The following is a 21,809-nucleotide window of genomic DNA, read 5'->3' as shown; positions in this document are numbered from 1 at the left end:
TTTGAAGCAAGCTCTGGCCTGAAAACGACCAGAATGGAATAACAGGCATAATAAACTTATTTATCAAGATGATAACGCTCGACCACATGTCGCAAAACCGGTCAAAACCTATTTGGAAAATGTCGGATGGAAAGTGTTACTCCACCCGCGATATTCACCAGACACTGCTCCGTCTGACTACTACTTGATCGATTGCATGAACAACGATTTGATTGGACAGCGGTTCACTTCTTCAGAAAATATCGAAAAATGGATCTTTGATTAGATTGCGTCAAAAGATGAGGAATTCTTTCGACACGGAATCCGTAAATTGCCTGAAAGATGGGAGAAAGTAGTGGCTAGCGATGGACAATATTTTTGTTAACGTATTCATTTACTTTGTTTTTGAAATAAGGCTTCAATTTTTATTAAAAACCGCACGAATTAATTCCTAGACCAAATATAATTCCCCATATAGATCAATAGGTTAAAAATCAAAGATGGCGCAGATGTTCAACATCGTTAACATAGGCAGGCAGGGCCGGTAAATCAGTAGAACAGGGGTATGTGGAAAAACGGAAATCAGGAAGTTAGAGTGAAGAGACATGTTGAAGATGAAGAGTTAGGATAGGGATGTTATAAGGTTAAATGGCAGCGTTATTTGAATATTCACATGATCACGTCAAATGAATATTTCTTACGTAAGAAATTCTTACTTCTTGGCGTCAAAAACTTAAATCCTTGGCATAGGTATATGGTGAAACTAAATATGAATAATGAAACAGGTGTCGTCTAAACAAGAGGGATCGCCAAATTGAGGTATTTTCTTTAATTGAAAAAAGAAACGTTGAAAAGAATAAACTTGTTTTTATTAATAATAACTGTTAAGTGTTCAGGCAGAATTATAAAAGATAAAAAATAATGTCTCTCATAATATTGTGCTTCGTAGCACTATATATTTTCATTTGATATAACTTATTTCCATGTTTGTTTTACAGTTTATGTAGGTCTAACAATCTTAAATATCAATAGGCGTGTGTAGTTTTTATATACGAGATGCTATTCAACAATTTCTGGACTGATGCCTTAAAACTTAATTTATCGTAGAACGTAGTTATCGCTATTACCCTTTAAGTAGTACCCTTTAAGTTATCGCTATTATCGTACATTAATACTGGCATATAAATCCCAATGCCCCCCCCCCCCTGCAGGAATGTCTTTAGGGGATCATTACCTGAGAGCTGGTGAGTACCGTTTGTGATTCTGGCTTTAATCAATTTCAGTCTTATTTTGAGGTTTACAGAAAAGAAGTGGATAGAGGCCTAAACCGGTGCGTAGAAGCATGACAAAGGCATGTTTTTATCAAAAACTTCATGATGTTGGACTTTCGTGTTCTGGAGTTATGTCCTTGCAACTCGAGCCGACGCCTTCTCACATTTTCGTGCAGCCATCGCAAAGCATCAAGAAAATGTGAATTTTTGGTGCAGTTTCCTTAAAATATCGAAAATAAGATCAATATCTCCATCATTTACCTCTTCTACTTCTGAGGGAGAGTGTAGACATTTCTATACAGAGGATTGTTGCTTTGTTTCGGGATCATACCTATAAACAATGCTTTTCTCTCTGTAATGATCTGATGCTTGCCTTCTTCAGAGGCCCTGCCTGAAAGCAACAATCCTCATTGCACATTATAAAAGGTTCATGTTTTGAGTCAGTCCTCATGATCCTGATTACGAATTTAGCAGCAATTTGGTGCACTTCCAAGTATTCAATAAGCATTCCCTGGCATGTTTATAACACTCCAGCAAGATCACGAAAGTTCGTCAATTGTTCGATGCCAATCCTTACGCACGAGCTAATTGATGTTAGCGACAGTTTCTGATCTTGTAAATGTCGTTCGAAATACTTTCGCAGAACTACTTATCTGTCCTGTATCTACGATGATTATTCCCCAGAATAAGTTGTGTGGTGTTGTAAGGTCCGGACTTCGTGTGGCCATTCTACTAACCTTTTCTTAACTGTGTAACTGCTACCTCTCACATCAGCCATGGCTTCATAACTGAGATGCTACATTTGACCTTGAACGCAGAGATAGCAGACAGTGTTGACTGAAAGCAGTGTTACCAATACCACAACTAAAATTACATTGACATTGATCTCTGCGATACTCATACCTAAGAATACGAGGATTTCTCGGATACTCTGTACGTTGGATGTTTTAAATTTTGTAGGTTGTTCGCAGTACTCATCTATCGCATGTTGTAAAATACAATTTAGAATGGAAAGTAATGCAGTGTAGTTTAGGATATGTAAAGCAATCGTCTAGACCAAATATACTGTATGTATTCGGTATTATATAAAAGTACCTGTAATATAAAACTAAAGAACAATATAATGAGGCACATTTCTCTTTGAAGTAGATAGTTCAGGAATTAACAAAATGAAGTATTCAAAATACATCTATTATCAATTTCTAAAATGTACAGAAATTTCTGTATTGCGTGGTGCCTTAAAGCAATATTCGAATTACTGATGTATTTTCTCTTATCAGTTCACGGCACACGTATGGTTCGTAATAATTTTATCTGTAGTTTTAAATGTATTTTAAAGTTTGTATGCTGAAACTTCAATGTAGTTTGAACGTCGATCAGTGTTGTTGTCATGTAACATACTACATATAAAACCTAGAAATCTACACACTGTATTTATAGGTGTATATGGTAGTACCAGACTTGTTTGTGTGCTTTGTGAGTTAGAGTAGCTTTTATAAGGAGATCGATACACATTTTCAATCTATTAGATCCATAATAATACACAGACAAATGTCAAATAGCTTACTCTTAGCCAAAAACTCGACTTTGGTTTTAGTATTCTCGAAATGGTTTATTTTTAAAACATTATTTAAGTAACATCAAATTTCTTACTTCATCATCTTTCTCTTCAAATAAGTCTTCTCTCACTTGTTTTCGTTACACGTTGTAAATATGTACCTCGCATGGTGTTTCTCTATGTCAAATCAAACTGTTGTACTAATTGTTATTATAAGAGGTTGCTCCACCTTTAAATGTTTACTTACTGTTAATTAATTCTTGTATTTTCTGTCCTTTATGTAAATTTGTATTGCAGTGTTTAAGTAATATAGTGGAGAATCAACAATAAACTTCTGTTTGTTGTGTGAGTGGGCCACTTTTGGAGTTTAGATGGATGACTATTGGCAAGATAGAGAGCAAATAAACTCTGTTTTGCTGATTTTGTAGACGAAGATAAACTCAAGTGGTCTAATACTTGTTTTTAAGTTACGGGGGAAAATCTCTCTCTTCATAGGGGCTTACTGTGGAAAGGCAGAAGCAGTGTTTGCTATTTTGTACCCAGTATAAAGTAAAGTGACACAACTAGAATTTTGTGAACAGTGAGGGCTTTTAAGGGAAATCACATCGGTAGACGTTTAATTTTTACCGATATGACTTCCTTCAAGAGCCACCACTGTTAGTAAGTGAAATCAATATAAAGTAAAAATAAGTGGTTGGAGTAGTATAAAGTACATATATAATGATAGTACAGTATTTCACTCCTTTGTAGAATAATTTAACTCTCCTCTCGAAACCTTTTCAAGCTTTTCTTTCGTAGTACAACTATATACTGGAATAAAGACCATTGGACTCACAGATGTATAACTAAGAAATGAAACAAAAAAAAATTGAAACAAAGGGTAAAAACCGGTTAGGAGATGATCTTCGGCGTGCCTGGTCTCGAGTTCCGTTCTAGATGAGGCCACAATTTTTTTCGGTGCAGACCCAGCGCCGTGGGAACAACTAAAGAGTTATGTGAAATTTTAGATCAAGAAAACCAAAGATAATGCTTTCAGGACTCGTTACTTTGAATACGCACTACTTAGTTAACCTTAGCATAAAGTGATAACTAATTGTCTGAAAATATTTACTTCTCCTTTGAATGAAAAAGGTTTTGTTCTTCCATGAAAACAGTACTAGGTGCCAATATGAACGCTTAGTACTATCAGAGAAGATCACAGGTGTTTCATTTTTCATTTTCGTGACTGTATCTTCTGTGTTGGATTACGCAATGTACTTGAAAATAACTCATGCGAGAAGAGGTTAAATGTACACAAAGAACCAGCAAGAGTTCTTCGTTGGGCTGTAGTGTTAGCAGTTTATTATCTTTGTGGCTTTGTTGGAATTGTTTGAAGAAGCAACGCGTTAACCCTTTTAACACTTTGGGGTCTTAAAAGGAAATTGTAGACTTGCACTGAAGTAGCTACTGAAGTCAGAAATTCTTGGTTCGCACGTCATTTTCTTCAGAATAAAACCAGCTTTCAGATAGTATATTGCCCATGGACCCGTAACGTTCACGGAAAGGGAAATTAGGGGAAAATCAGGAAGATCTCTCCAAAATCCCTTTTCGGGAATTTTGCTCCCCCTAGAACGGCCACGGGGAGCCTGCACATGCTTATAATATACCATAGAAAATGCATGCGGATATTCTAAATATTTTCACTAAGCATCAGTCCGATATCGTTTCTAGGTACGAGGGGAAAAGATATTTCCCAGTTGTGTTGAAATGTACAAAATCGTAGAGAGAAAAAGGAAATAAATTCTTTCGTGCTGCAGAAGTCCAGAAGACACGAAAACTGAAGATTTCTTTGTCACTAGTCCACACAGGCAAGAAAGCTACGTTCTAGCACGTACAAAATCCTATAGAACAACGAATTGTTTCCTATCACAACTGCGAAGTATGTTTTCTCTCCAAGCAAGGTCCGTATAGCCTAATGGGGGAAGAAGGTGGGGGAGGAGAAAAGGGGATAAAACGCATGGGACTGAACTGAAACTGCCAAGTTTCAACCACCAGCTACAACCAACACCTGTCGCTGCCTCAGTTTGCAAAGAAAGTTTTATGTAGAAAGCTCTACCATGTGTAAAAAGCCTCGTTATTTAACATCTGGCTTTTAAGTATGACGTCATAGCCTGAGAGAGGTGAACAGATATCAAAACTGCGTTTATTTGCTTATTTATATATTTACTTACTTATTTGTACAACATTTCTTTATACAATAGAGTAGAAAGAAAAGTTTGGGTGAAGTAGATAGGTAATAAAGACTGGCAATTGACTCTAGTACTCCATGACGTGACGGTTACGTCATAAGTAATAAAATGATAAACTAGATTTTATCTCTTAATACTGAATGAATATTTAGGGTGCGATGAGAATCGAAATATATTCTTGATGAAATATTATGGTACAAAACTAACAGAAATTGTGTATAATTAACGTTATTTATTTCCACTATATTTTGAGGTAAGTAGTATATAAAGCATTTCCATAGCTTTCTGATTTTATTTGACACTGTTCAGTTCTGAAATATTGTCGGAATACGAGCACATTATGCACTCGAAAATTATTTTCGAAATCACAATCTGCTCAAATTTTTCAGATGCCTTTTTTTTTGTTTTTTATGATTCTTACTTCTAAAACGCCAAACTATTCATTGTTTTAGTATCATGCTTCATATCTTGTCAATAAGTGTAGTTTCACAATATATACATGATAAAAGTACACCATAATGTACATTTTTACATGGTAAAAAGAGCAGCAGATCTGTCTATCTTGAAACTTTTTTTCAGAACAAAGAATAGTAATATAAAAATAATATAAGCAAAAATAATACCAAACATCCTTATTGGCAATCGAGTTGAAGTCCTGCAGGTGACTCTCGTGCTCGAGATTTTTCCATTCTTCTCAGTTTCATCAAGTAAATGCTGTAACATTGCGTAGAATATAGACCCCATTCCAATGTAAAATGGTTTTACAACTCTAAAACTATGACATTAGCATCTATCATGAGAACAGAGTTGGCCTCAGGTTTCCCAGTAGCTGCTACCTGTTTAACACTGGTTGGTGTATTATACCACACATTCATTTGGACAGAGGCGGCTCGTGAGGGGAAAAATTAAACGTTGATCATTTCAAGCTAAGGAGGGAAAGGTGGTCTAATTTACTGATCGTAGTGTAATAAGTTTCCCCATCTTGGTTCATATTTTGGATTCACATCTAGATCTTAATCTATGTCTAATTTTCAGTGACATCGAGAAGATATCCTCTTTATATAAGAGAAGAATATAGCATATATATATATATATAATTTTTTCCTTCTAATTATCGAATTCAAAAGTTTTTAGTCTTTCTAAATTATAAGTCCTATTTTGATTTTGTGTTGTCACTATTATTGCCGTAGTAATGAATTACAGAGATTCAAAGATGGAGTCCAATCCTTATAGTGTACTTTTATCTTGGATAAAAGATATTACAAAGAATAGTGAAACTTACGAATAGAAGATAAAATTGAGAAGTTTATTTTATATTGAAACAAATTCTGTTTTTCAATGTACTATATATTAACTATTAATAATGGAATTTTATAATAATTTATTAGGTTCTGATTTTTTTTTTTTTTTTTTTTTTTTTAAACATAACATTCTTAACATCGTTTAATTTTTTCGTAATGTTCTAAAATCGTTTAATTTGCTTTCCTTTAGTGAGTCCGATTCCTGAAGCGTCTCCTGTGAACGATAGAACTGATCCTGTGAGCGCCTTGTGTCAGCAAGTGTCTCAAGGCCTTTCCTTGCTGTCGTCAAACGACGATCCTTTTCTGTCTCAATCTACTAGCCAGGTGGGTTGAAGTTATTTATCGATTTTAGTCAACCATAACCACATACACCGAATTTAATCTCTATATGTGATATACAGCAATACCTTGCATAATGTATTTTAATTGTTTCCAAGAAACGTTTGTGCTGTTAATACCTTGCAGAATGTGGTTAATTAATTCCAAGAAACGTTTGTGCTATTAATACCTTGCATAATGTGGTTAATTGTTTCCAAGAAAAGTTTGTGCTATACGGAAAGTTTGTGCTCGTTCATTTGTTTTTTAATGTTGATATAAGTTGCTTACTAAAATAATCGATGGAGGGTGTAAGATTCTCTGCTAATCAAAATCTTATACTAGCGTTTTCAATAAATCTTTATTCTTAATGTGCTCAATGCACTCTTTAACTATCACAAATCATCCTCGCATTTCCACTGTTAGAACTCATATTCTATACTCCAACTTCAAACATCCATGATAATTCTGTATCTTATTTACACATGCTACTTCCCTAACTACGTAGAGGACATTCTCATATTTGTGGGCACTTTCAGCCCAATTGTATTTCAAACAGAGGGGTATCAGTTGGAATGTGTTATTACGATACCTATAGCATAGCTGTATCTTTTATAACGAAGTACTGTTTGGAGAAACATTATTGATGGTATGAAAGATTTCTAATGAGAACAATTACAAACATGCTAAATGCTAAACATTACAATTTCATTCGAGTGCGTAGAAATGTTGGATCATCTTTAAAGTTTCCATACATTCAACCTAGAAAACGGGATATAATTTACATTAACTTGATATTCTTAGTCTAAATAATAAGAACTATTATGTTGAACACACTTTGTCCAACGTGACTCAAGATCATTTATGCCTTTAGTGTAGAAGTCCACAGTTCTGAAGCCAACAAAGTCCTGAAAGTCTGCTTTCACAGGACCCTCGTGTTTTTAAAAGTATTTTTCACCAATTGAAAGTGTCCAAGGCCCGAATGCAATCAAAATCGGTAGAAGAAAAATCACAGTAATAGGGAGGGTGAAGGAGAACCTCAATGACTAATGGATGTTTTAATTTCTGCACAGTCTTGCAAAATGCGGTCTAGCGTAGTTGTGTAAAGGATAGTCTCTTTTCTTGACGAGTGTTGGCCGTCGTGTACGTAATTTTTGATGCACAATGTCCATTTCATTACTGTAAGACTCTTGTGATTTCGGAATGCTGTCAGAGGCAACGGTAGTGAGGAAAGTCAAGTCTGAAACTGACCACCACATTCTTAATTATTATCTTCTTTGGATGGGTGGGAGGTTTTGACATATATCTCGGAACTTCATATATGTCAAGCCACTGAGCCTTTCGAATATTATTTGATATAAAGAATCCCATTTTTCATCTCATGTGATCGTGGGACGAGGCCACGGAACAACATAATTATATATAATATAAAATCCGGGTTCCAGGTACCAGGTTACAGTTTATACAGATTTACAGGTCTATACGTAATGTAAAAAAGCAGCTATATTTTTTCCAACCAGTCGGTTTCTCATCTGCTATGCATGTACCTGCGTGTGTGTGTGTGTGTGTGTGTGTGTGTGTGTGTGTGTGTGTGTGTAGGCGGAAAACTTTTGCAAAATAAACTTTTAAAATAGGCCTTATCAAATAGCTGGATAGAGAAAAAGAGAAATCCATCAGGTCTATAATTCTCAAGTATTTTTTAAAAAAAAAAAAAAATGTGTACGTAAAATTCCCTTATTTCTCCACGCTTTTTCAGCTTTTCGTGAAATTATCTGAGTTTTCCAGATTTTCCAGATCTGTGGGAGCCTTATATACATACATGTGTTCTGTTGTTCCCAACAGCCTGGTCCTTAGTGAATTTGTTACTTATATCGATTTATTTAATTATTTATTTTTCGTTGCCTGTAAGTGGGACCGAACATCATTTAATGAGATTTCTAGGTATTTCACTATCTTCGTACAAGTTTTCCGTGGTCTTCGCAATACATTTTAAGTTAGCGTCAATTGGGATCAAGGGCCTTCCAGGAAGAAACATCTTCGAGTTTCATGTTGCTAGACTACAAATTCGCATATCATTCTTGCACAGCTCTTGTTTTCGTCATATTTTGAGTTGACTCAGCTGCACTTTTGCGCAATTTGAACTCACGAAATAATAAGCGAAATTCCGATTTGTCCAACTCTCCATTTCAAAGATCAGAAAGATGTAATGGATATTACAGTAGTAATGGCTGAAGAGTAGTGTGTGGTTGGGTTGCCAAATTGAACTAAAGGCAAGCCCGGAGATCTACTCATTCGTGTAAATGGGAACACAAATTTGAAATTGGATTCTTTTCATATTTACTGTGTTACCATTTTTACAATATGAAACAGTTAAAACAACTTCAACCGAATATATAATTTTATACTCAATAAGAATGATCAATATACACAGGGTTTACAAAAATGTCACAATATTTTGGGAACAGATTTCTCACATCAAAATAAGAAAAAAAAGTTCATATGGACCTGTGCTCAAAAATGGATAGTTTCGAAGTTACAGGGTGCCGAAACCTTGAAACAAGTGAACTTTAAAAGTTCATAGCTCCACTACTACGGAACCTATCGTAGTCGGGTCAAGACATCACTGGGAGATCTACTCTCCACCAACATCTCTAAAATTGGTGTACAAGTACTGGAGCATTCTTAAACCTGGATATTTGGCTAGTTTACATACCAGTTTCTCAAATAGTCTCTCTAAAAATGATTGTGCAAGTACCAAAGGTTCTGAAAGATGGATATTTGGATAGTCCACATACTAGTCCCTTAGTGGTCTTGACCCGACTACGATCTGTCCTGTAGTAGTGGAATTATGGACCTTTAAATTTCAATTCTTTTTTCTTTCACGTTTTTGGCACCCTTAACTACAAAACTATGCATTTCCGACCACAGGTCCATATGAACTTTTTTTTTTTTTTTTTTTTTTTTTAATTTTGATGTGAGGAGTCTATTCTCAAAATATTGTGACAAATATTTGTAATACCTTGTATATATATACAGTAAAACCTGTATTCAACGGACCGTTTATTAAACGGAAAAATGTCTTAAACGGAATTTTGGTCCCATGAATTTTGGAGAACAAAACGTCTAAAAGTCCCTTCATTAAGCGGACACTGTGTTACGCGGACAACGGAAAGAAAAATAAACATTTAACGGAAAATTCTGAGTTCCGGACTACAGCGTTTAGACATTCTGTGAGACATATACATTACACTGTCTGCGATAAAATGTTCGTTCATTTGTTAAATATTTCTGGACAGTGTTGACCTTCCCCAACCACTACTCATATTCACCCCCACACATTGTCCTTAATCCCCGCAACTTAATCAAGAATCATACGGAATGTCGGAAAGAAGAAAACGAGATAGAGGAAGAAGAGGAATACGATACCGAGTGAATAAATACATATCAAAATGCTCTCCGAAGTTTAAAGGAACTGCAAAAATTTACCTTATGGAAAAATGATTCTGATTCACTTAGTATAATTTCTCAGGCTAAAGTGTATGCGGAAAGTCAAGCAGCAATGTACACAGAAAACCCTGCTTGGCTATTAGAAAAATAAAGAAAACGTGTGCATAGTATATTTTGTATTAATTTTAATTTTTTGTGTATTTATTCGTAGAAGAAAGAAGTACTGTAATCGAACAATGTACATACAGCAATATATTTTCTCAGTATGCCCCTTTATAAGCATGTATTAAAAAAAAAAAAAGAAAAGAAAGAAAGAAAGAAAGAAAGGAAAGGTCTACCTCCACTAAGCGGAAACCTGACTTTAACGGAAATTTTTGCAAGTCCCGCTCGATTCCGCTAAAGACAGGTTTCACTGTATATATATATATATATATATTGACATTGATAAAAAATATGCATTTTATTTGTATTGACATATCCAACACTACATGTAACTTACACAAGAACCCAGGATAATAACTACGGCCACATTCTGACTTCAATTTGCAGTCATCTTGAGACCTACAGTTTATAAACAAACATTAATCACATAATTGAATGTTACGTATTAATGAAACACTTTTTTTTTCATCTTTTGCCATTAACAGTTCAACTTTACAACCTAACATAGTGTTACTTCTAACACTTATAGTCAATAGGTTCCAACACTAGTATCACTACAGGCCAAAGTATGTATACCGAACTAAAGGGGGGGGGGGGGAATAGTGATATGATTTTTTTTGGGGGGGGATCTTCGCTGCATCAAAATGATTCCTTTTTTCGGAACTGTTTTGTGATAAATCTTGAAGGTTATTTTCAAATTCGTCTAAACATGAATTTCGGCCATCATAAGTTCTGCTAATATTATGACCGTAAAACTTTCATTACACTAAACACTCGTTCGATATATACATTACTGACTGGTATAACGAGAATACACTACATTATTTTGAACAGATTTGATGCATGTGCTTTTTCAGAACAGCTATTACTATTATCCTTCCTGTCAAATGTTAGATATTACAGAATTCAAAATAGATTTTCCATCAAAACTAATGTTAGAAGTTTTCATATTAACTGTTGTGAAATCATAAAATGAAAACAGAGCTGTTGTTACGCGATAATACAGGCACAACAATGAAAATAGTTAACCTAGCCTTTTGTTTCAATAAAAATATATTTCTTGTAAATAATTAAGAACGACATAATTACAAGTACGACATGTAAGGTATAAATGACGCACATAATTAATTATAAGTAATTTAATATTTAAGCTCGTTGGCCTCTAATCCTGTAGAATTGATTGAGGTTTGTCCGGAGGTCAGGCAGTGTATTGACGTCATTAAAGTTTGAAAGTGCATATGTCAAGTGTTCTTAAACTTTGTTAAATATTATAAAGGTTATTGGGGCCAACCGACAGGTATTTGTTTCAACAAAACGAATCGGGTTCTCTGTTTTAGCACTCGTTTATTACGTTCATGGATGTCGCCATACTTGAACCAGAGTTGCCAGATCTTATTTTCTTACTTAAAGTAACTTACAAGACAAAAGAGCTATTCGCAATACTCAATATAGAAGACTACTAGTATAAAATTATAATAACAATTACTTCTCTAATAAATATCAACAGTAGTCGAATCTAGTTGAGTTGCAAAAAATAAGTTACGACCTACGCGGAAACTTTCAGGATAACCCAATATACGAGGGCAATCCCAAAAGTAAGTTTTTAAAAAGAAATAATAATAAAAAAAACTTTTATTTTCAACAACGTATATATAATTTCAAAGCTTGTAACTTTATCTATTTCTCTACATAATTGCCACTTCGGTCAATGAAATTTTATAGGTGCTGTAGCAGTTTTGTATGCACATATCATACCAGCTCGCTGCCATGTGCTTGAGGAAGCGTTAAATCTCATCTTTCACTTCGTTGTTACTGAAATGCGTTCCGGCCAAATGTTCTTTCAACTTAGGAAACAGATGCTGATCACTGTTTGCTCAATGTTCACGATTTTTCGTTGGAAATTGACGGTCTTCTTCAGCTTTCATTGTCACAAATTTCAGTACGACCGGCTGCAAACTCCCTACAACACTTGCGGAAGTTTTTGACGTCTATGCATGGCTCGCTGTACACTTCCGTCAATTGGCTATGAATTTCAGTCAGTTTAACGCCTTTCGCGTTCCAAAACCAAATGACTCCGTACCACCGCCATCTGAGAGCTCCATTATAAACTGCTGCCAAGCCAAAACTGAGCGTCCAAGTGAGGTACGCGTTAAGTATGTTTGGAAGTAAGGAGTGACAACAAACATAACAGTGGTGCCAAGAGTCGCACGAACAGTTCCTTTGAATTTCCAATGTTTTGGGGACCTTACTTTTGGTGGATTATCCTCGTATATAATGGTTATTTCGTTCAGATATGCCCCCAATTCCACGAAGTATGAACTGCGATCGGAGTGAAATGAATTGGTAGATACATAGATATAATTAGTAATGTGAGCATGTTACGATTATGTTAAAATATGAAATCCTTTTGACATTTTAATGGTTTATTATTGTACTTTTTCATATAAATGTTAGAAAACAACAGTAATTTTAGTTATTTTCTTTAAAAAAATTCTCTACATAATTTTATTAGAGTTGTTTTGCATCTTGAAAACTACTATTATAGTAAACTTTTTTAGTATTATCACTTCGTTAAAAACATTCTAACTACAATCTGCGTTTCGGTGTACTAAATGAATATGAAAAATGAAATTTCATAACCGTCCTTTGTACTAAAATGCTATAAATATATTCTTTCTTAAACTCCGTGAGTAGTTTTCTTAAAAATTTCGATGGCTCAGTTCGGGTAATTATCTCTTTTTGTGGCTACCACATGGTATATGACAGTTTGGTTCTAATTTTATGTCAGTTTATCTCCGTTTGTTAGTGTGTAGAATTACAAAGAAAACAAAAGTTTAATGAAAATGACTTTTTTTTTTTTTCATTTTGCAGCCTACTTCGAGTACTGTTGATCAATCAACACCTTCTGCATCGCCAGTTCCAGCGCAGTTCTTTGCTTCTGCCAAGTCAGTTCCTGCAGGTAGGTGTTCTTCGTGATTGGCAATGCATTAACTTAAAGCTCTATACTTTTCTGCCAAGTAGAGGAGCTATAATAGCTTTCATAAAATAATGCTGTAAAGCTGTGTAGCATCTCTGAACTTTGACTCACAATAATGGATCACCCATAAAATGAAAGTTTGTCAGTTTGTCACTTACTGTTTTTCCCTATAAATGTTCAATATCAGTAACTTCTGTTACGCGTCCAACGGATAGGCGAGTTCTTTCCATACTTTAATCAGCATGTCCGCAGTAATGGAAAGACAGTTGCTTGAATCCTGTATTCTGGTAGATCAGTAGGTAACGGAGGCTTAAAACTTCAAAGAAAGAAAAAAAAAATACGTAGGATGAGAGAGGGTGATGGAGGACATGCCAAAGAAAAGTGATGATCCAGTCCATGATGACCGATTTAGCGGCTGAGGACTGTGTCATTCAACCACTCCTGTACAGAGTTGTGCCGGTATTACATTTACTGACAGACGCTGTAGGGTACATACAGTTAGAGGCTATGAAATGGTGGGTTTTCGCTTTAGCAGACTTTTTCGTTATCCGAGACCAGGGTCCGGTCTCGTGGTGATGAGTTAACAAGGGGTCTACTGTACGTAGGAGGAACAAACTTGCCAATAAGGCAAATGTACAAAATAAATAATATACATGGAAATAATGAAAAGATTTGAATTTTGTTATAAGAGCATCAGTCCTTAGAATAAAACCTTTGGAAAATTACAAGAATATGCTCCGTTAACAAAAATATTCTGGTAGCCATACAACCTAAAGCCATACAAAATGCCTACCTGTGCTAATACAGTCATTTTTATAACATTTCAGAGGCCTATAAAAGTTTTGAAAATGTTCAAAAAGAATAGTAGTAGTAGTAAATATACCATAAAATTGGACTGATGCCCTTTTAGCAAAGTTAGATTTAAATTCATAATCAACCGTTAGTAATCGTAACGCATAAATATTATTATTTATTCTTATAGCTTCTGAAGATTCACATCGTGAATAGCGGCGAATGAAATTTGATATAGTAAAGAAGTGAGATTTAACGAGATAGACCCGGAAAAGCATTCACGCAAAAGATTTTTGTTCATTTCTCAAACTGTGGAGCGACATATGTACCAATAATAAACTTTCTAGCGACAAGTAATAATAAGCCTGCTAAGCATATTTTGAAAATGAATACTGACAAATCAGCGATTTTGTTAGAACAATCACCATATTAGATGTCTTGTTCTGGTTATTACATATAAAATATACGAGTTTGAGACTGATTTTTCTATGAGTGGATCCCTGGCAAAATCCATAAACTAAACAAAAATGGAAACGCTGCCGTTCGAATACCTGTAGTTTTGTGGCCAGTACATCATAAGTTGTGTAGAGTGTAACCTGAAATTCCCCATCGATACGCCTATATTCAGCGTATTGTTTGCTCGAAAGAAGTAAAGTTGCAGCTAAAAAAATCGGAAACGAATGAAAGGTCTGACCCTTAATCCATGACTAGAGCCATGAAACAAGAGTGCAGTTAAGAAAAGTGACACGTGTCATTCCTTCTAAAATATCGCTTTCAAAGTGAGTTTATGAAGATAGCGAATGTTGGGGAGTCAGAACTGTCCAAAATTAATATTCATTCTTGGACACTTATTTATTTGTGCACTTTTAGACTATAGCATCCAAAAATGTACTCTTAAATATAAATTTGTCCTTTGAACGTATGAATAATAAGACGCGCGTAGAGGCTGTTTTTATTTCTCCACCAAGATTGCAGCTAGGTAATTAAAATTGTTCCGAATGTTATTTTAGTCTACAGGCCAAAAGTAGTTAGATGATTAGTATCATCATCTAAAAGTTAACATTAATTGCGTATGTGTTTAATGTATATAAATTACGATTCTTATTTAAGGTAAACTATTTTACATATCTATGTATATACTTTAATTGATCTCTTTGATCGTTTTGATTAGACGTAGTTTCATGAAATATTGGGTACCTGGAAAGTCAGTTAACCATCACAAATTACTCATTGAGTAATAGTATGTTTACAAATCATCTTACAAAATGTGTTCTAAATGCTAACATAAGCATTACAGGTACTAAAGTGCAGTTCTGTGGAATTGCCTATACATTTTATTTTCCTTCCCCGTCATTGTCAAGTGACTAACGCGCGTGCTCCCAGGTTCAATTTTGATGGGAGTACTAAGCTCTCGGTAACATCCGAATAGTAGCATGAAAGTAACAGGGCTCCATCTTACATAACCTCAGTGATGAAGAGCAACATTTATTTCGATCAATCAGTCAATTTTGTTCATATGTGTAAGAACTCTTCATATACGTCGAAGAAGATATTTTGGCTCTTATAGAGTTTCTTTAAATATGTTTACTTTCACCACGTAAAAAAAGTCATATGACATTGGACTGAATACCATTCATTCTAGCTTTGCCCAAAGCATATATCACATAATAAATAATATCGTTGCAGTTTCAGCAAAGTATCTTCGCCTTCATTAGACACATTATAAAATACATTTTCTAAGACTACAGCTTATATATGTCTCAGAAAATGTGAGGAGGTCATATCTAGGAACCAATAAGATCAGGGGCGTCATTTCATACTTAACTTGAGGGGGGGCAAGTGCACCACCGGCATAAGACTTTCGCGTTGGGTACTAGTATATTAGTAGACACTCGATTAAAATATATGTATTCCTCAAACTCTTTAGGGGGGGGGGGCAATTGCCCCTCTTGCCCCCCTAAATGACGCCCCTGAACAAGATTTGTCGTTCAAAATGGAAAGAAACGGATTGGATACTAAAGGAAGAAAGCAAGGAACTTACGAATTGGAACTGTGGACTAAATATACATAATATATGGAGAGGGATATTGGATAAAGCAGAAAGAGGAAAAAGACGTAACACAGATGTATTGAATAGCAAATAGCCAATTGAAAGTTTATGAAGTTCCCAAAAGTGAAAGTTGTGTCATGAAAAGTTGCAAATACGTAATCAATTAAATTTTTAAAAATCAAATGACATATCTTATTGTTTCCTACATATAACCTCACATTTTCTGATATATATATATATATATATATATATATATATATATATATATATATATATATATATATATATATATATAAGGTGTAGTCTTAGGAATTGTATTTTATAATGTGTCTACTGAAGACAAAGATACTTTGCTGAAATTGTAACAATATTATTTATTAAATAGTATATGCTTTGAGCAGAATTTTTTATTTTTTTATTTTAGACGTTGGACTATAAAAATACAAATCTCCTTTTCGTTCTTAAATTAATTTGATTTTCCCTGGAAAATGGATGACAGAGACACTTCATATCGTACGAATTCAACCGAACTTACCCAATCTGTCAGACTTGGCGCGGTGGTACACCTTGACATACTATACAGGTTTGTGAAGTATTATGGTGTGCAGACCATATGTATATGCATAATAAAAGTCACGTAAAATAAAGATCAAATGAAATGTTTTTACGACTATGCATAAATTCTTATAAAGTTGGTCATTTACAGACAATTTGGTTTCTGACTTTCGAGGTATTCTTTAAATATATATATTCAGTCGAAGAAGCCATTACATATGTGTATGTAAATCTTTTACAAATTGTACATATTATAATATCTGTGTTATCTCTCTTTAGTGACGCAAGTCCCTGTCGCACCAGTAGTGGAGCCAGTCAAGTACACTGCGCCGTGGGCAGGTGCAACTTTGCCAAGTGCTACAACAGTTACTACAACCACAGCAAGCCATGGGTCTATATCTGCACCGAGTAGCGCCTCTTTTAACGCACCGAGTAGTAATTATGTAGTTGGGAGCGGCTTGTGGGGAGCATCAATTCCTGTTTCGTCACCACCTCCAGCGGCCACAGCACCAGTTGTAGCTGCAGCAGTTCCAGTCACCCCAGTGTCGGCGGTTTCTTCCTCTTCAGAAATTATAACAACAACACCTATTGTTGCCACAAATCCTCTCCCACGTCCCGAACAGTGGTTGGGAAGTATAACAAGTGCAACCGCGAATGGTCAACCTGGAATGGCAACACCTTCTCGACGACCTCCACACTTAGCACACTTGCGATCTCAGTCCCTGGGGTCGGCAGAGACTTTCCTTTCCAGCCATCAGCGAGCGCAACACTATAACACTGCACACAATTCATGGGGGAGTGCAAACGGACAAGGTGGCGCCGCCCATTCGCATGACCCGTTTGATGCCGAGTGGGCAGCTATCGCTACAAGGAATCAGAGTACGAATCCTTTTACGCAAAAAACAGTTAAAGCGTTTGAGGTTCAAATGTAATTTTAAAAAAGTCCATTTAACGAGACCATAAAAAAGATGATAAAACTGTTGTGTTATCTCTTGGAGATACAAATCAGTTCTTGTTATAATAGTGAGTTACTTATTACACAATCTGTTGATATGTTAAAACATATTCACACAAAGAGAAAGACGTTCATAGTATGTGGCCTCATTGTTATTATTTTTTGAAAAATAAAAAGATAGAAGCCTGAATATTACTGATACTGAGTGGCATTACAAAACCATAAATTTTATTGTTGAAATTGTAGATTTTAGTGGCGTGACGTACAAAATATGGTAAATAAAAACAAAAGTACGTTTGTAGCACAATTACATAAATTAAAAAAAAAAGTCAATGCATGTGATTCATTCACTCTTACAGAAGTACTGACTAATATATATATAAGAGTTATATTTACAAGGCAGATACTGTAGAGAAAAGTATCGCAAATAGGATAACTGTTAGCCCTATATCCTTCACTTGATTTAGTAAGGAGGTGATGTGGGGAACTCCCAGGTTAGCCATAGTAAAGTATTGTATATCACACACAAACACACTTGAATGTGCTACAAATATATATATAGATTTAAAGATGATCAATGTTGCCTGTCACGAAACAGCAAAAGTAGAAAAAAACTACAAATTTTATTGTTTTAGATATAAAAAAAGAAGAAAAAAACTTAGGACTTTAAAATCACAATTAGTGAAATGAAAGCAAATATATATATTTAACTATAATTTTAACTGAGAACGATCAGCATTAAATGATGTAACATATGTACAGTATTTAGCTGCAAGAACTGTTTTATTATTTGTTTTATTAACATCATAAACGACGAGACATTTTGTACATATATACATATATATATATATATATTTAAAAAAAAGAATGAAGTAAATTCATGCTGTTTATTTTTTCATGGCTGTTATTCGCATTCCAATGTTGAGGAAAGAGTATTAATCGTAGTGATTTTTTTTTTCATTTTTACAAAAAAAAGAATACATAGTGGTGGCAGGGATCATACAACTTCCGAATAGATTTTCTGTATTCATCATTTTGTGTTGCTTCATCTTCTTATTCTGTTCTTTTGTCTTACTTGCTTTCTGTTTGTTTTGATTAGAGCGATACTTACTTCCTGTCTATTTTGATTACAGCGATACTTACTTCCTGTCTATTTTGATTACAGCGATACTTACTTCCTGTCTGTTTTGATTACAGCGATACTTACTTCCTGTCTATTTTGATCACAGCGACATGACTAGACTTGCTTGCCGTAAGCTTTATGTGGGATGTAGTTAATGAAAAATACAAGAATAATATAACCAACATGTTTATGTATAGAACTGCCAATGATGTATAAAGTTCAATCTGTAAAAATATTGCGAAGATTTTTTTTTCTTTGAACATTGAATAGCAGGCTGTTGCTGCTATAAAGAAAGATAAAAAAAAAAGTGTTGTGTAACTGATATCAGTGCTTCATCTTAGCCTAATGATGTGTGTTACTACCTATTAGAAGAAGTTCTGTATTATAAATTTAAATATATATATATATATATAAAACACATATATATATATTTCTTAAAAATATATAAAAGAGACTGAATACAAAATATATATATATTATAAAGAGGTGCGTGTAATAAATGTTAATTTTTTAAAGCATCTTTTAAAAGAAAATGAGAATTTCTTGTTAGCAATTTCGGGAACCAAAAGAAAAAAGAAGAAAAAACTTCAAAGTTGTTTACAGTAAATTGTGTGTGTGTGGGTATATATATATATTTTTAAAAACTGTTTTTTTCTTTATCTGTCGAATTTTTCGTAGCTTACAACTCTCTCTCTCTTTTAGTAATGAAGCAGGACTCTTCTTTTTTTTTCAGTTTCTTTCCAATAAAGAAGTTGATCATGTTATATGGACTTGTTCAAAACTGTTCAGTTAACCACCATTTTTTTTCTATTAAAAAGAGGGGGGGGGGGAACTTTTACAGTCCTCATACTTAAAGATTACACCCTACGATTTTTCTATTAATTCATCATTTGTAAGTGTATATAAAATAAGGAAAAGAAAATGGGCATAGACAAGCAATAAAAAAGACTTTTATAACGTGAATTTTGTACGATAATTTTCTTTTATTTCATTCATTTACAAATGGATTGGCCTGTTTGTTATTCATCTAATCTAATTTTATTTTAAATTAAGTAAAGTTAGGTATGATTTCACAACTTTGTCAATTCGATCAAAGTAATTAATTGGTAAAAAAGAAAGGTCATCCAAAGGAATTATTTTCGAATGTCACTGAACAGTTGTTCGAGACTTTCTATTTCAAATGTGCTCCTACTGGCGCTGCTGTCAATGTTTGTTTTCCCCGTACCTGCCTCGAAAGAGAAGGAACAAGTTGCTGTAGCCGGGATCCTTCAATGGTTCGATGCGGACAGAGTTATTTCCTCAAAGCAAAGAGAAGGTTTCCTCCGTGAAACGGCGGCGGGGATGAAGTCGAAGTGTGTTTCACCTATTTTCCGAAGGCACACTTGAAATAGGAAAGCTCTATAGTACAACGTATATTTTACCTCGTACATTGGAATTTTTTTTTGGTATCTTTACAGAGATTTTTTTTTCTTACTACACCATAAAAATAATTGTACCGAAGTTCTTGATGAAAGAATATGTGCGAGGTTATTTTACATATTTTTGAAAGTTTTTGGTACAGGTTGCTGCATATGGAAATATCATGTATCAACAAACTTTTGTTAAGATTATACAAGTGAACCACGATTCTTGTCTATGGTTGACAGAATTTTTAATATATTTGAACAAGACCGTGCAGTTTTATCTTTAAATTCACCATACAACTTTGTCTTTAAATTCGCTTTTGTTTAATGTATTATAGAATGCTGTTGTATACGTCGTTCATAAAAATAAGCAACCAAAAGAAGATTAATGTAAATATAATTGTGCATATAAATATATATATATATATTATATTTCATATCGAAAAACCTTTTATGTCATATCACTTTTATGATAATGAAAGCTAAGAAAAAGTGCTAGAAATGAATTAAGTTTCGAAAACCAATATCCCTTGCGCCCCGCTATATTTAAGAAAAAAAAAATGTACGAAGGAGTACCATAGGAGGTTGTACTGTGTTAATGCCATCAACTAATTTCGAACGAAAGACTCGCGTCTTCATTTGGGTGACTCATACAAACAAGAAAAAGGTTATTTTTAATGATATTGACCATGTACTTGAAATGACGCATGAGCATGGAAATCTGGATAAGATTATGTATCTATATATAAATAGAGTATATATATATATATAATGTATGTTCAGTATATTTTTGTTGCCTCATTTTATACTTTACAAATAAAGTAAAAAGAAAGAAACAAATGTTCTTTATCCAGATTTCACTGCGAATGTGTTTTACTTGTTATTGGTAAAAAAAAATAAAAGAAAGAATAATAGAAGATACAAGTTTTTATGGATTTATTTATTTTCTGTCATTTTTATGTACACTCATGTCCAAAATTATTGTCGCGTGTCTATATATATATATTGTTGTAGGAATATAACTTGATAGTGAATTCGCCCGGTATTTCTTATAACGTTCGTATGTGCATGGCAAATTTCATGTCAAAAGAGCAGTAAATAAGAACAATAAAACGAAAACAAAATTTTCTTGTACATTTATCAATATTTTATTTTACTCATTATAATTTTCGTATTTATAACTCTTTTCCTATGAAATTTACCACAAATGTACTTTTCCCGATTCTACACATAGTATTAAAAGTACCCTGCAAAATCATTATCAAATTATATCCTTACAACAGGACAGTTATAGATACGCGACAATAAATTTGGACATGAGTGTTCAGTACTAGTATCGTGATTGTATTGAAACTACGCGAAAGTAGCTTTTTGGTAATGTCGGGAACAATCTAGTTTGCAGGTGTGTTCAAAAAGTATGGAACTGTTCGTTGGCAAAAACACATTTATTGATTTGGAAATGCGAACCTCTAATCCCCTTCAAAGTAGTCTCCTTGGCAGTGCAGACACTTCTCCCAGCGTTCCCGCCATAGTTGGAAACACTTCTGAAACGTAGTTTTAGGAATGGTGAACAACCGTGTCGTCGCATTCCGCGTGTTGTCTTCTCTTAACTCAAATCAGGTCCCTTTTACTGGCATTTTCAGCTTGGGGAAATAACCAAAGGTCACACGGAGCCATGTCACACACAGGAATG

General features: G+C 34.3%; 1 protein-coding gene across 6 annotated transcripts in view; it reads left to right on the top strand.

Moving 5' to 3' along the window:
- numb (NUMB endocytic adaptor protein) overlaps positions 1–21,040 on the top strand; it is a 431,069-nt gene extending 410,029 nt beyond the window's left edge. For all 6 annotated transcript variants that reach the window (XM_081758768.1, XM_081758766.1, XM_081758764.1 and 3 more), the window contains 3 exons: positions 6,528–6,661; positions 13,133–13,220; positions 16,915–21,040. In XM_081758768.1, the coding sequence (XP_081614894.1) occupies positions 6,528–6,661; positions 13,133–13,220; positions 16,915–17,567 (875 nt within the window). In that variant the 3' untranslated portion in view covers positions 17,568–21,040. The remainder of the gene's footprint in view (positions 1–6,527; positions 6,662–13,132; positions 13,221–16,914) is intronic.
- Positions 21,041–21,809: the final 769 nt, after the last annotated feature.

The sequence above is a fragment of the Thermobia domestica genome, chromosome 5 (genome assembly GCF_964235325.1).
Source record: "Thermobia domestica chromosome 5, izTheDome1.hap1.1, whole genome shotgun sequence".
NCBI classification, from domain to species: Eukaryota; Metazoa; Arthropoda; class Insecta; order Zygentoma; family Lepismatidae; genus Thermobia; species Thermobia domestica.
This window is presented reverse-complemented; position numbering and strand designations above follow the sequence as displayed.